The 12984-nt window shown below is 34.8% G+C and overlaps 1 protein-coding gene across 3 annotated transcripts in view; it reads left to right on the top strand.

Annotated features, from left to right (window-relative positions):
• Positions 1-12984, top strand: part of WDPCP (WD repeat containing planar cell polarity effector) — a 271886-nt gene that overhangs the window by 190838 nt on the left and 68064 nt on the right. For all 3 annotated transcript variants that reach the window (XM_081157181.1, XM_081157180.1, XM_081157182.1), the window contains exon 13: positions 2574-2637. In XM_081157181.1, the coding sequence (XP_081013307.1) occupies positions 2574-2637 (64 nt within the window). The remainder of the gene's footprint in view (positions 1-2573; positions 2638-12984) is intronic.

Raw genomic sequence — 12984 nt, 5'->3', positions numbered from 1 at the left:
TAGTTCTGGGGGCTTCTATCAAAAGTACTTTACACATGATTTTTTAAATTGTTTCTGCCAAAGTTAGGGGCACTAATAACCCGGGAACATTTTTGCCCCTGGCTCAATCAGAAGTCTCAGGCTTAGCATCTTTAACCTTGAAACTTGTTCAAGGTCCAGTGTCCTGAGGATGATGGTCCTCAGAGGAGTTAGTTCTGCCTTCCCTCCTCCAACCCGTTTGTTTTCTGCTCAGGGATTCTTACTTTAGTTTCAATCAAGGGATTTTGTTTAACTGGATGTTTTTTGATTGAGAGTATCATACCTTTGGAGATTTCCTTTTTGTTGTTGTTAGAGTCCTATGATATATATACTTTAATGTATATTTTATAGCAATCTAGTTGGGCTACATCCGGTTGACCATGCAGCCAGATATCAATGTCATTTCTTTTATCTTTTCATTTAATGATCATCTTTATCATTACCTCTCACCTAGAAAGAAGAGTACATCCTAACTTGTCCCCTTAATTTCACTCTCTTGAATTTCAGTTTACCATATATATGGTTGCCAAAATGATGTGTCAGTGGACATGTTAATCTTGTTTAATTTGAGGTACCTGGAAACAGGAGTTTATAGTTCAGGATAGAGTTCCTAGAGATTTGTGAGCCATTGATGTAATTATCCATGCCATGGAGTGGGTAAGGTTACTGGGAGACTGGGTTGAGTGAATATAAATAAAAGAGGACCATAGTATGCCAACTTCATGGAGTAGGCAAAGAAAAAGTGAACCAGGAAAGGGGACTAAGGATATGAAATCTAAGAAATGGTAAAACAAATAGTACTTCCACATGCAGGAAAAGCCTTTCAAGGAGGGGAAGTTTATAGGGTCAGATGTGGCCACAGAGCACACAGGTTAAGAACTTACCCTTAAGTTTGATCATTGGAAGAAGATGCATGATTACAGCTGCCAGGAAAGTCTCACTGGACCGGAGCAAATGCAAAATGGCAGTGACCATGTGGAAAAGGAGAAGGACTTGCTAGTCGGAACTCTGCCCTCCTCCTCATTACATGCCGTCCCCTCAATATATGAGGAACCAGGAAGTGCCACGAACAAAAACACAACTGCCTTCTGATCTTCTGTTGAAAGGTATTCAGGTAAATACTGGAGATACTCATAAGAAGGGCCAAGGAACAGATAACAGGCATCAAACATAACATGGAAACTGTGAAGTGTTTCAGGTTCTGGACCTACCAGCTCATGTATTATAAGAATAAGCCTTGTTTGTTTGAATTTTAATTATTTTAGTTATTTCAATAATAAAAATTATATAATCTGCTAATTAATATTCCATATTTTTGATATGTTTTATTTGAAATCTGATATTTTGTACTACCACATTTCATAAAATAAAATAGCAGAGAACAACCTGGTAATTTACCTGCTGGTTTCTAGAGTCAGAAAAACTGACAGTTTTACCTATGTAAATCTCGGCATTCAGACAAAATAAAGAAGGCTTTTCCTTCCAAAACCCTGCACAAAGTTGATCCTTAGACAACATGGCTTTGAACCACAGGAGTCCACTTATATGCAGATTTTTTAATCCCCCCCCCCCCCCCAATAAATACAGTGAGTCCTCCACAGGTTTTCCATTCTTGGATTTAACAAACTGCTGATTGTTGACAACAATATTTTCTGTCCATGGTTGGGAATCTGCAGATGTGGAGGACTGACTATATGCATTACTCCATTTTATATAAGGGACATGAGCATCCGTGGATTTTGGTATCTGGGGGGGGGGGGGGGGGGGAGGGTCCTGGAACCAGTCCCCCCATGGATACCAAAGGCCAACTGTAGTTAAGTTTTGGGGAAGTAAAAGTTCTAGGTGGATTTTTGACTGTGGGGGTTGGTGTCCCTAACTCCCAGTTGTTCGATAGTCAACTGTATACATTCGTGACATACTTTTCTCTCAAGATCTTCACCTTCCTATAAAGGTAACTAATTTAAACTGCAGTTTGTTCTCATTTATCTTAACCTAAGATTAAACTTACTCAAAGAAAATTCTCAAAATTATACTTGAGGGAAGAATGATTGAAAAAAAGAGTAGAAAAGTATTATTTTTAGAAATATTTAGAAACCACTTATACTGTCATTTTACAACAGCCTAAGATGTATTTTTCAAAAACTAACAAATGAGACTTTTGTAATAATGCAACGTTTCACTTTTCAGCTTTTAACTTAGAAATACAAAAGTATAATTAAAATGTTACTCTTATCCTGCTATATTCTCCAAGTCCTTGTACTTTTATGAGGAACAATAAAGTACAAAGTTATGAAAAACATATTTCCTAAGCTCTTTTCCCTCTGTTCAGCAGCACCTACTCTAGGTTATGCTTATCCTCGAAATGGCACTGAAGGGCCTCCACAGGCACGGTGCCTCAGCTCCTCCTAGTACAACATTTCACATACAGAAGGTCCCAGTGGACAAAGGCTCTACTGTTTGAAAATATTTTTGCCATCCAAAAAAACAAAAATAACACCTAAATACATTAAACAGCTCTCTCTTTGCAACTAATAGATAACATTTCTTCCTTACAGGTACCAGAGATTTGAAAAGGCATTTCTGCTAGCTGTTGACATTGGTGCCCGCGACCTGTTTATGGTGAGTCATTCCCGGAGATGATTTTGTGCCTTCAGTTCTAAGGCTGAGTAAGTTGTCAGCTTTTGTGACCATTAAAAGAGATTAGTGTCATTTGTGCCCTGGACACGTGGTGGGAAAGCATTATTCCATCTTGGCTTGCAGCTTTGCCTTCATGAAACTGGTCAATAGCCATCTAGTCTCTTTTGACTTGTTGACATTTTCCTTCCCAGAGCCCAAAGGATTTTTTATGTTTTCTAAGAATTTATAATTCTTGAACTTTTCTCCTCATGTACCTTGATGTGAGGAGATGACACCTTTCCATCTAATAAGCTTAAATGTCCTTCTAATCCTTTCTCTGAAGAAGTACAGCTATGGGAGCTAGGACATAGGGCAAAACATATCCCATACATCTTGAATGTGCTGTTTGTCCCTTAGAATTTAGTGCAAAGTAACAAATTATGAATGTTCTCATTTGTATTTTTAAAGTACCACAGTGTAAAGTAGACCAAAGAGGTTATAAATTCATATACACTTTAGTCCTCCCACTTATTAGCTACAAACAGTAAAACTGACCAGTTTCTTACAGATCCTTGTGTTCTATTATCAGGTTCTTACTTTATAAGATATTTCACCACAATGTCACAGTGAGATCAGATGAACAAAAAACGTGGGGTTCCTTCCTGGTTTCCTAGTGTTTTCAATGTTGTCAAACAATAAAACCAAAGCTTCTTCAAAACAATAAAAACTGGAAGGCTCTTTCACCTGAATCTTCTGTGCAATGAAGACATTTTGTAGTTTAAGCTTTGATGCTTTAGACATTAAATATGGATTCATGACATCAGGTCACTTGTCTTCGGATTGAGTTTATTTAAATTCTAACTTTGTAACATTCAATTAAATTGTTCTTTCACTGATCGTGAAAAACACCTTTCTAATTATTTGTCATTTGTATTTTGTAATGTCAAATTGAGTAAGCATATTAGTATATTGGAGTAAGGTTTTATTTTCACCAAAAACAAAAATCTGTGCATGCTAACACATCACAGTGTCAGAAATTTAATTACAACAATTTTTAGATTTTCTGATTCCATTGACTTTTCCTCTTTATCTCCACCTTCTCACCTCTGCCGCTACTCACCCCAGTAAGGTAGATTTTCTTCAAGTCTTTATTTTCTTTTATGTCTATAGTCCCAATCTTTTCCTAGCCAAGGTAAGAACTGAAGGGATTGAATATTTAAATGTATAGCTTCTGGCAAATTTTCTCAATTTATTATATTGTTGTGTAATTCCTACTGCTTTGAAGATTAATACATGATCATCAAAGCCATCTTCTAAACTTTTTAAAAAAAATCATACCTGTTTCAGCATTTAGTCTCAGTTTAGCTAACAACAACATAAAGAAACCTTCATGTTAGTTTAAATCTCTAGTCCAAAAAGCCTTTCTACTGATAGGCTAACCCTAACCCATAGGATTTTTATGTGTAAAAGATAAGAACCTAAAATAACGGAAGGAGAGAAATAGGTTTATTTTCCTTTTTATTTGTAAAAATGAACAATCACTGTCAGAAAGCTGCATCCTTATTCTTCATATGTAACTTATTTATAGCCCAAGGTAGGTCTTAAGGAAGCATTAAGAGCTTTAAGAGAGCATTATGGCCTCAACATTCCCATTTAAGCTCATGAATCTTCTATATACATTTGAGGCTCCACGTTGAAATTGTCTAAAAGAATTTATCATGTTTTCTAATAGATCAACTATTCCTATTTAAATGATCATTTAGCCAGAGGACTACAGGTCTAGCCAAAAACTGAGAAATATCACCTCTTTGAATTTAAAAGTTTATAAAACAAACAGGATTATCCCTATATATAAATGATTTACCACTCCCAAGATCTCTTTTTCTAAAAGACTAAAATTAACACTACATGGAACACAAAGGGGTCACCAAAAAAGTGTATTAGTTAATCTGAAAATAGCCTTTTTGCAATAGCATCTGTCAGTGGCAAAGATAAGACATATAGCATGATATCAACAGACCTCGAATATTGAAGAGTCAATATGAACGTGTTAGACCTGAGGAAATGAGCCTGAAATGACCCACTTTTTGTTTTCTTTTCAGTGTAGCATAAGTGATCATCTAAACTAGGTGTCAGCAAACTTTGGCCTGCCAGCCAGATCCAGCCCAAGAAAGGTTTTTTAGTTTTAAATCATTGAAACATATCAAAATAATAGTATTACATGACACTTAAAAATATATGATATTTACCCAGTAGGGGGCGTGCAGGAGGCAGCCAATCAATATGTGTGTGTCTCTCTCTCCCCCTCCCTCTTGCCCTCTCCCTTCCTCTCAAAAAACATATTTAAAATATATATGCTATTCAAATTCAAATTTCAGTGTCCACAATGAAGTTTTATTGGAACACAGCCAAACTCACTTGTTTATGTACTGCTTATGACTGCTTTTGCTCTACTATGGCAGAGTTGAGTAGCTGCAAGAAACCATATGGCTTGTAAATCTTAAAATATTTACTATCTGGTTCATTACAAAAAAATTTCGCAGACTCCTGGTCAAGACAGTAATAATTTATTATTTCCTTCCTTTTTTAAAACCCTTTAGTAGCTTCCCATTGCCTTTGGGATAAATTCTAACTCCTTAATATGTGATCTAAGGCCTCTCCAGTCTCAACTCTCTGCTTCCAGCTACATCATCTTTCTTTCAGTTCTGGGAAATATATTGTACTCATTATATCCAGACCATGTTAAAGAGTTTAGATTTATCCTTACCCCAAATCAGTCAGGCGTAATAGGAAATATATGAAATTTGGGTTAGAAGTTTCCTTCAAGGTTAGTAACTTTGGAGGTGTTTTTTTACATGTAATAGATAATAATATAGTGCCTACTCATAAGGTTGTTTTGAGTCTCAGTGAGGATAATGTAACGAAAGTACTTTATAAACTGGGAAGTATTATACAGATACCATGTGTTACTATATTACTGTTGAGACAGGACCACTGTCATTATTACATGGCTATAGCATAAAATAATGAAAACCTGGAACAGGGCATGAATTATACAAATGTAAAGGAGAGAATATTTTGTAAGCAAAATAAATATGATTTAGCAAGCCCTTAGATGAAAATAAAATATTTTAATTATAAGAATACTATAATAAAATAATATCACAAAGTATAAAGAACAAAGCAAAAATCACTTGAAATACTCCTGTCCAAAAATGAACATCCTCTGCCTCCCCATGTGAATATACACATACACTATATTTTTCGTTTGCAACTTGATTTTTTAATCAACAGTGTGACATCATAGACAGTTTTCCAATATCAAAAAACATAGGCCTGTACCATTACTTTAATCTTTACAGTGTATTCACTCTATGGTTTGTACTGGCATTAAAAACAGGCATATAGCCCTGGCCAGCTGGCTCAGTTCGTTGGAGTGTTGTCCCAAACACCAAAAGGTTGTGTGTTCGATTTCCAGTCAGGGCACATACTTAGGTTGCAGGTTTGATCCCCGGTTGGGGTGCATACCAGAGGCAGCTGATCAGTGTTTGTCTGTCTCTCTAAAATCAATTTTAAAAACGTATCCTCTGATGAGGATTTAAAAAAACAACAAAACAGGCATGTAGACCAATGGAACAGAATTGAGAGTCCAGAAATAAACCTGTGTATCTATGACTGGGAATCAAACCAGCGACCTCTTGGTGCATGGGTTGATGCTCAACCACTGAGCCACATTGGCTGGGCTAATTACTAAAATTTATGTCAATATAGCTATGATATAAATTATTAAAAATATTTCCTTATCTTGAAAATTACTTTTTCCTCACACTTACAAAATATGAAAATTCTGAAATATTAACACATTTCAGAAACAGTATTTTATTCCTAACTCAAAATTTCTTATTGATCAGATTTGCCCTATGAAATGTGATTTTTTAATAAGTAAAACAGGAATGGTATCAACATTTTACTTTATCTTTACTTGAAATAGAGCATCATGAACTTGAATGTTCTGAAAACAAAACTTTGGCAAAACTTAACCTTGTAAAGCTGAAGGTTATGAATTTAAATTTTGAATTATCAGTTGATTTTAACTAAGTAAAATATTATAGTAGGGAAGGCTAGAACATAGTCATCTTAAATATGTGTATGGCCATTTTATAATTTACCACTTGCCAGGTTGGCATCATTTGGTTGTTGTATGTATTTGTAAGTGCTTCTGTGTATCATACAAACCTATGAATCCTCAGACTTTATGAAAATTAGAAAAGGTTATAACATTAAAATGTTATAATAGTTATTATTGTCAGTGACTGATCCAAAGTATGATTTCAAGATGAAAACCTAGTCAAGATTTTTTAGCTTTAAATACTTTTTGTTGTAAATTTGCATATTCATTCTGGTATATACTCAAAGTTATCTGTGAAGGTAATGAGAACCCAGGAACAACACGTTTTTTATTTTAGATCTTAGATGATAGGATATGGGTAAACTTAAAGCCTGGATCATGACCAAAGATTATCAGTGTTTGTTATCTTTTGTTCAGAGGAAGCCAGTTGCACTTAATAGTGCTAAATGATGATACTAATAAATCATTTTAGCAAATGGCAAACTATAAAATTGTCACTGACAAAGAATGACAGAAATTAAATGGTTTGTTCTTCTGAATATTTTTCTGAAAACTTGTTTCCAAGATAGTAACACTTTTATAGTAAAACCATCCACCAACTAAGTAACCCTGGTTGTGTAGACGTAAAGCTTGGGAGGTACCAATGCAACACTTTTCAAATCCATTGCCATCTGTGTTGTCCATTTAGACTTGTTATATGCCATTTTAATCTTACACACTAAGTCTCCAAAAAGAGACCAACAAAACAAAAACAGGTCTTCTTGTGCCTTATGCCTCCCAGACACATGATTCTAAACAATTAAGCATGTGGTAACATAGTCTACTAGTATGTGAGAACCTTGATGGTTGGGCATCAGGGGTAAATCCATATTTTATAGCGCTTGAGACTTATACAATTTGAGGAATACTTGAGGAAAAGAATTTTACATTTCAAATACAAAAGTAGGTACCAGAAAGGACATGTGCAAATAGGTGGCAATGAAATTTAAGCTTCATTAGCTTTGTGGTAAATTAACCTCTGCATCTGGTACACAGTAAACATGCCATAATTATTTATAGAATAATTTTTTATTAACAGCTGTTGGTTAAATTTGAAGTCAGGATGAGTGGTAGGGTATAACTAACTTTGTTGGCCTCTTGCAGTGTCTTTAATGTAGTATGATTTAACAGTACCTTAGCCTTAGTTAGTCTTAACCAGCTTTACTGAATGTCCTTTATTTCTGGATGTGCTGGCCTATTCAGGTAAAAGACATGAAAATGAAATGTAAAGCCAAGTGGTTTTTATTTTCTTGTTTAGAATATGGCCATTCCCAGAGGTATATGAACACATTTAATTATATATATCAAACATTTAAACTAAATTCCAACACTAAGATTATCTAAAAATTTAAAAATAAATGAAGCCAGAGGATAACCAATTGCAAAGTGACTGGATAGCAGATAATATATATATATTTTGCATTAGACCCTTAAAGATTCATGAGCTCTGTCAAACCAAGGGGCAAGGAATGACAGAGATATTCTTTCTACTGCATTTGGCTAAGACCACATTCAGATACAGGCATACTTCATTTTACTATACTTTGCTTTTTTGTGCTTCCAGGTACTCCATTTTATACAAATGGAAGTGGTGACAATCCTGCCACCACTTTCCCAACAGCATTTGCTCATTTCATGTCTCTGTGTCACATTTTTCTTTTTAAATATCTTTATTGATTTCAGAGAAGAGAAGGGAGAGGGAGAGGTTGAGACAGAAACATCAATGATGAGTCATTGATCAGCTGCCTCCTGCACACCCCCAACTGGGGATGGAGCCTGCAACCCAGGCAAGTGCCCTGACCAGAAATCGAACCTCAATCTCCTGGATCCTGGGTCGATGCTCAACCGCTGAGCCACGCCCAGCCCAGCCGGGCTCTGTGTCACGTTTTGGTAATTCTCTCAATATTTCAAACGTTTTCATCATCATTATATTTGTTATGGTGACTTGTGATCAGGGATCTTTTTTGTGAGTTTACTAATTTTATTTATTTTTATTAAAAAAATGTTTTTTTCAATTACAGTGCAATCTTTGATGTAGCCATTGTAATTGTTTTGGGGCACCATGAACAGTACCCATATATGATAGCAAACTTAATAAATGTGTATATTCTAACCACCCACCAATTGGAGGTTACCTCATCTTTCTCCCTTTCCTAAGGCCTCTGTATTTCCTGAAACACACTGAAATTAGGCCAGTGAGTAACCCTACAATGGCCTCTAGGTGTTCAAGTGAAAGGAAGAGTTGCACATCTCTAACTTTAAATCAGAAGCTAGAAATGATTAAGGTTAGTGAGGAAGGCATATCAAAAGCCAAGACAGGCTGAAAACTAGGTCTCTTGCATCAAACATTAGCCAAACAGTGAATGCAAAGGAGAAGTTTTTCTTTTTTTAAAAATTTTATCTTATGGTTGACAATATTACAGATGTCTCCCGTTTTCTCCCTTTTTGCCCCCTTCCCATCCATCCCCAGGGCCTTTCCATGCTATTGTCTGTCCTTAAAGGAAATTAAAGTGCTACTCCAGTGAACACATGAATGATAAGAAAAACAGCCTTATTGCTGATATAAAGTTTTAGTGGTCTTGATATAAAATCAAATCAGCCGCAACATTCCCTTAAGCCAAAGCCAAATCCAGAGCAAGGCCCTAACTCCCTTCAATTCTGTGAAGGCTGAGAGAGATGAGGAAGCTGCAGAAGAAAGTTTTTAACTAGCAGAAGTTGGTTCATGAAGGAAAGAAACCATCTCCATAACATAAAGGTGAAGCAGTAAGTGCTGATGTAGAAGCTGCAGCAGGTTATCCAGAAAAATCTTAAGATAATTAATGGTGATGGCTACAGTTAATGACATATTCAATGTAGACAAAACAGCCTTATATTGGAAGAAGATGCCATCTAGGACTTAAATAGCTAAAGAGCAGAAGTCAATGTCTGGCTTCAAAGGATAGGCTGACTCGCTTGTTAGAGGCTAATGTGGCTGGTGACTAAGTTGAAGCCAGTGCTCATTTACCATTCCAGAAATCCTAGGCTTCTTACAAATTATGCTGAATCTGTTTTGCCTGTGCAGAAAAATAAAGCCTGGGTGACAGCACATATGTTTATAGCATGGCTTACTGAATACTTTAAACCCACTCTTGAGACCTACTGCTCAGGAAAAAGATTCCTTTCAAAATCTTACTGCTCATTGACAATTCACCTTGTCACCCAAGAGCTCTGATGGAATGTACAAGAGTAATGTTGTTTTCATACCTGCTAACACACCATCTATTCTCTAGTCCATGAACCAAGAAGCAAATTTGATTTTCAAATCTTATTCTTTAAGAAATTCATTTTGTAAGACTATAGCTGTGATAGTGATTCCTCATATGTATTTGGGCAAAGTAAATTGAAAACCTGTGGAAATGATTCACTGTTTTAGATGCCATTAAGAACATTCGTGATTCATCTGTCAAAATATCTACCTTAACAGAAGTTTGAAAGAAGTTGATTATTACGTGTGGAGACTCGAATGATGATTAGCATTTTTAGCAATAAAGTATTTTTTAACTAAGGTATATATGTTTTTTAGACATAATGCTACTGTATACTTACTAGATTACAGTATAGTATAAACATAACTTATATGCACTGGGAAACCAAATTTTGTGTGACTTGCTTTATTGCAATACTTGCTTCAACCAAACCCTCAATATTTCCAAGGTATGCCTATATATGAATAGTCAGGAGGCCCACAAGTATATCAGCAAGTAAACAGACTGTATAGTGTGTTCCAAACAGAAAGGTCAAGAAATTAAAACCTTCATGGTATGGATATAATATAAACTTAAGAAGCGTTAAGACTTACCTTCTTCAAATTAATGACAACAATTCCTAATAACAATTAAAAAATAAAGAGGAGTAATCACAGAATTGAGAAAAAATGCCAGAGTGAGAGAGACAGAGAAAATGTTCCAGAAATAATTTGTGGACCACAGATCTTACAGCCAACATTTACATCACTGCTAAACACAAAGTAGTAGCATGAGTAACTCACAGAGAAAACCATATTTGTATGGTTCTATTTCTTTGGTTTATATATCTATATACCAGTGTTATATAATCTTAATGTTAACTAGAATAAGTCTTAGATAGTCTTGACTTTGTCTTTACATATGAATTTTAAGATCTACTTGTAAGTCCCATAAAAACCTTGAAGGGATTTTGAATGGAATTCCACCAATTTTTACAAATTAATTGGGGTCAGAATTGATATCATAATTACATATAATTTTTCCAGCCATAAAGTTTAAAGTTTGTATTTTAATCAGATGTTTATGTCACTCACTACTGGTTGGTAATTCTCAAATGTACTGAATATCTTTTGCTTATTTTCAGTGAAGAATCACATAGAAATATTGCCAATGAGAAAAACAGAAAAAAGGCACCTAATTTATTTTATAAGTGTAGTATAACCTTGATAGCAGTCAAGGGATTGTTGGCAGTGAAACCCAAGTAAAGTCATAGACTTTTCTTAGTTATAAACATAGATGCGAAAGTCTTAAAATACTAGCAAACTGAATACAGTAGCATATATTTCTTAATTATTACTAATTTCTTCATTGACTATAGGGACCTATTATGAAAGTATCATGATACTCTGTATTAAAAGAAAAAACATGTGATTTTAATTAATGTATATTTACACTGCTTCCAATTTTTCATTGTTATAAGTTATGCTATCATCACCAATCTTGGACATGCAGTGCCACATCATTTCCTTAGGAAGATTTCCCAAAAGTATATGTGTGCAAATTTTAAATTCTGATATGTTGTTAAAATGTGGCATCAGCAATCTTTTTCTATAAAAGGCCAGATAGCAAATATTGCAGGCTTATGGGATAAGAGGAAAAATTGAAGTTATTACCAAGGTATGTGTATATAACAAGAAAGAAAATTAATTTCTATAAATCTTTACTGATGACATTAATCTATAATAATTGAGTATAATGTTTTTAAGACAGGTCTATGAATGTGAATAATGGAATTTGGTGGGGATAACATTTCAGTTAGGGTTGAAAGTTAGTGTTCCTATTTTACAAAACCTATTGCAAATGTTCATCTATTAATGCTGATCTATGATGAGATTTTACATATTTCATCTTTGCAAATCTCTTTCCTCAAAGATAGTTACGGCTGTACAGTGATATTATTCTATGAGAAGTCATTTTTAGAATTCTATTAGCTAAAAGACTAGCCTGCCTTTTAGCATGTCATTACATTGCAAATTAATCACTTCCAATTAAAGTTCCTCAATTACACTGTTAAATAGACTTTGGAATATGGAAATTTCTTTGCACTTGCATCAAGATTGAGATACTCTGCTGTGGATTAAAATCAGAAAATACGCTGCTGGGAATTGTGTAGAAATGGAGATCTCACTTCTTTTTTAACTTTTGCCAGTGCAGGAAATGTATAATAGCCTTATAAGCCAAACAATGTTAGTTCTCATTGAAATAATTTTATCACAGTATAAGTTTCACATATAAGTAGTTTTGCCGTATAGTTTTAGGAGTCCACAGCATAAGCTAATTCAAAAGCCATTCAAAGTTAAATAAGCACACAGTTCTTCAACCATTTAAAAATGTAAACATCAGCCCAGCCAACGTGGCTCAGTGGTTGAGCATGAACCTATGATCCAAGAGATCGAGGTTAGTTTCCTGGTCAGGGCACATGCCCAGGTTTCAGGCTCGATCCCCAGCAGGGAATGTGCAGGAGGCAGCCAAACAATGACTCTCATCATTGATGTTTCTATCTCCCTCTCTCTCTCTTCCTCTCTCTCTGAAATCAAATATATATATTAAAAATAAATAAAAATGTAAACATCATTCATTCTTAAGGACTGTACAAAAGGCAGGCTATATTTAGCCCATAGGCCATAGTTTATGAACCCCTGCTGCATATATTCTTATATTCCCAGTAATTTAAGTGCCTATCTCCCCACAAACCTTGCAACCAGTAAATATTATCTTTAAAGTTTAATTCGAAATTACATTTTTTCAATTTGTATTTGAGCATTAATGAAGTGAAATATTTTTTCATGATTATAGGCTATTTCTTCATTGTAAACTGACTGCTGGCATATTCTTTTTCCGTTTTTATTGTAGTAAAATTATCATTCCAATAATCATTGTGTACAAAAAGAGTTTTAA

Source organism: Miniopterus schreibersii (assembly GCF_964146895.1).
Source record: "Miniopterus schreibersii genome assembly, chromosome: 13".
NCBI classification, from domain to species: domain Eukaryota; kingdom Metazoa; phylum Chordata; class Mammalia; order Chiroptera; family Miniopteridae; genus Miniopterus; species Miniopterus schreibersii.
Note: the sequence above shows the minus strand (reverse complement) of the source record. Positions and strands in the feature narration are given on the sequence as shown.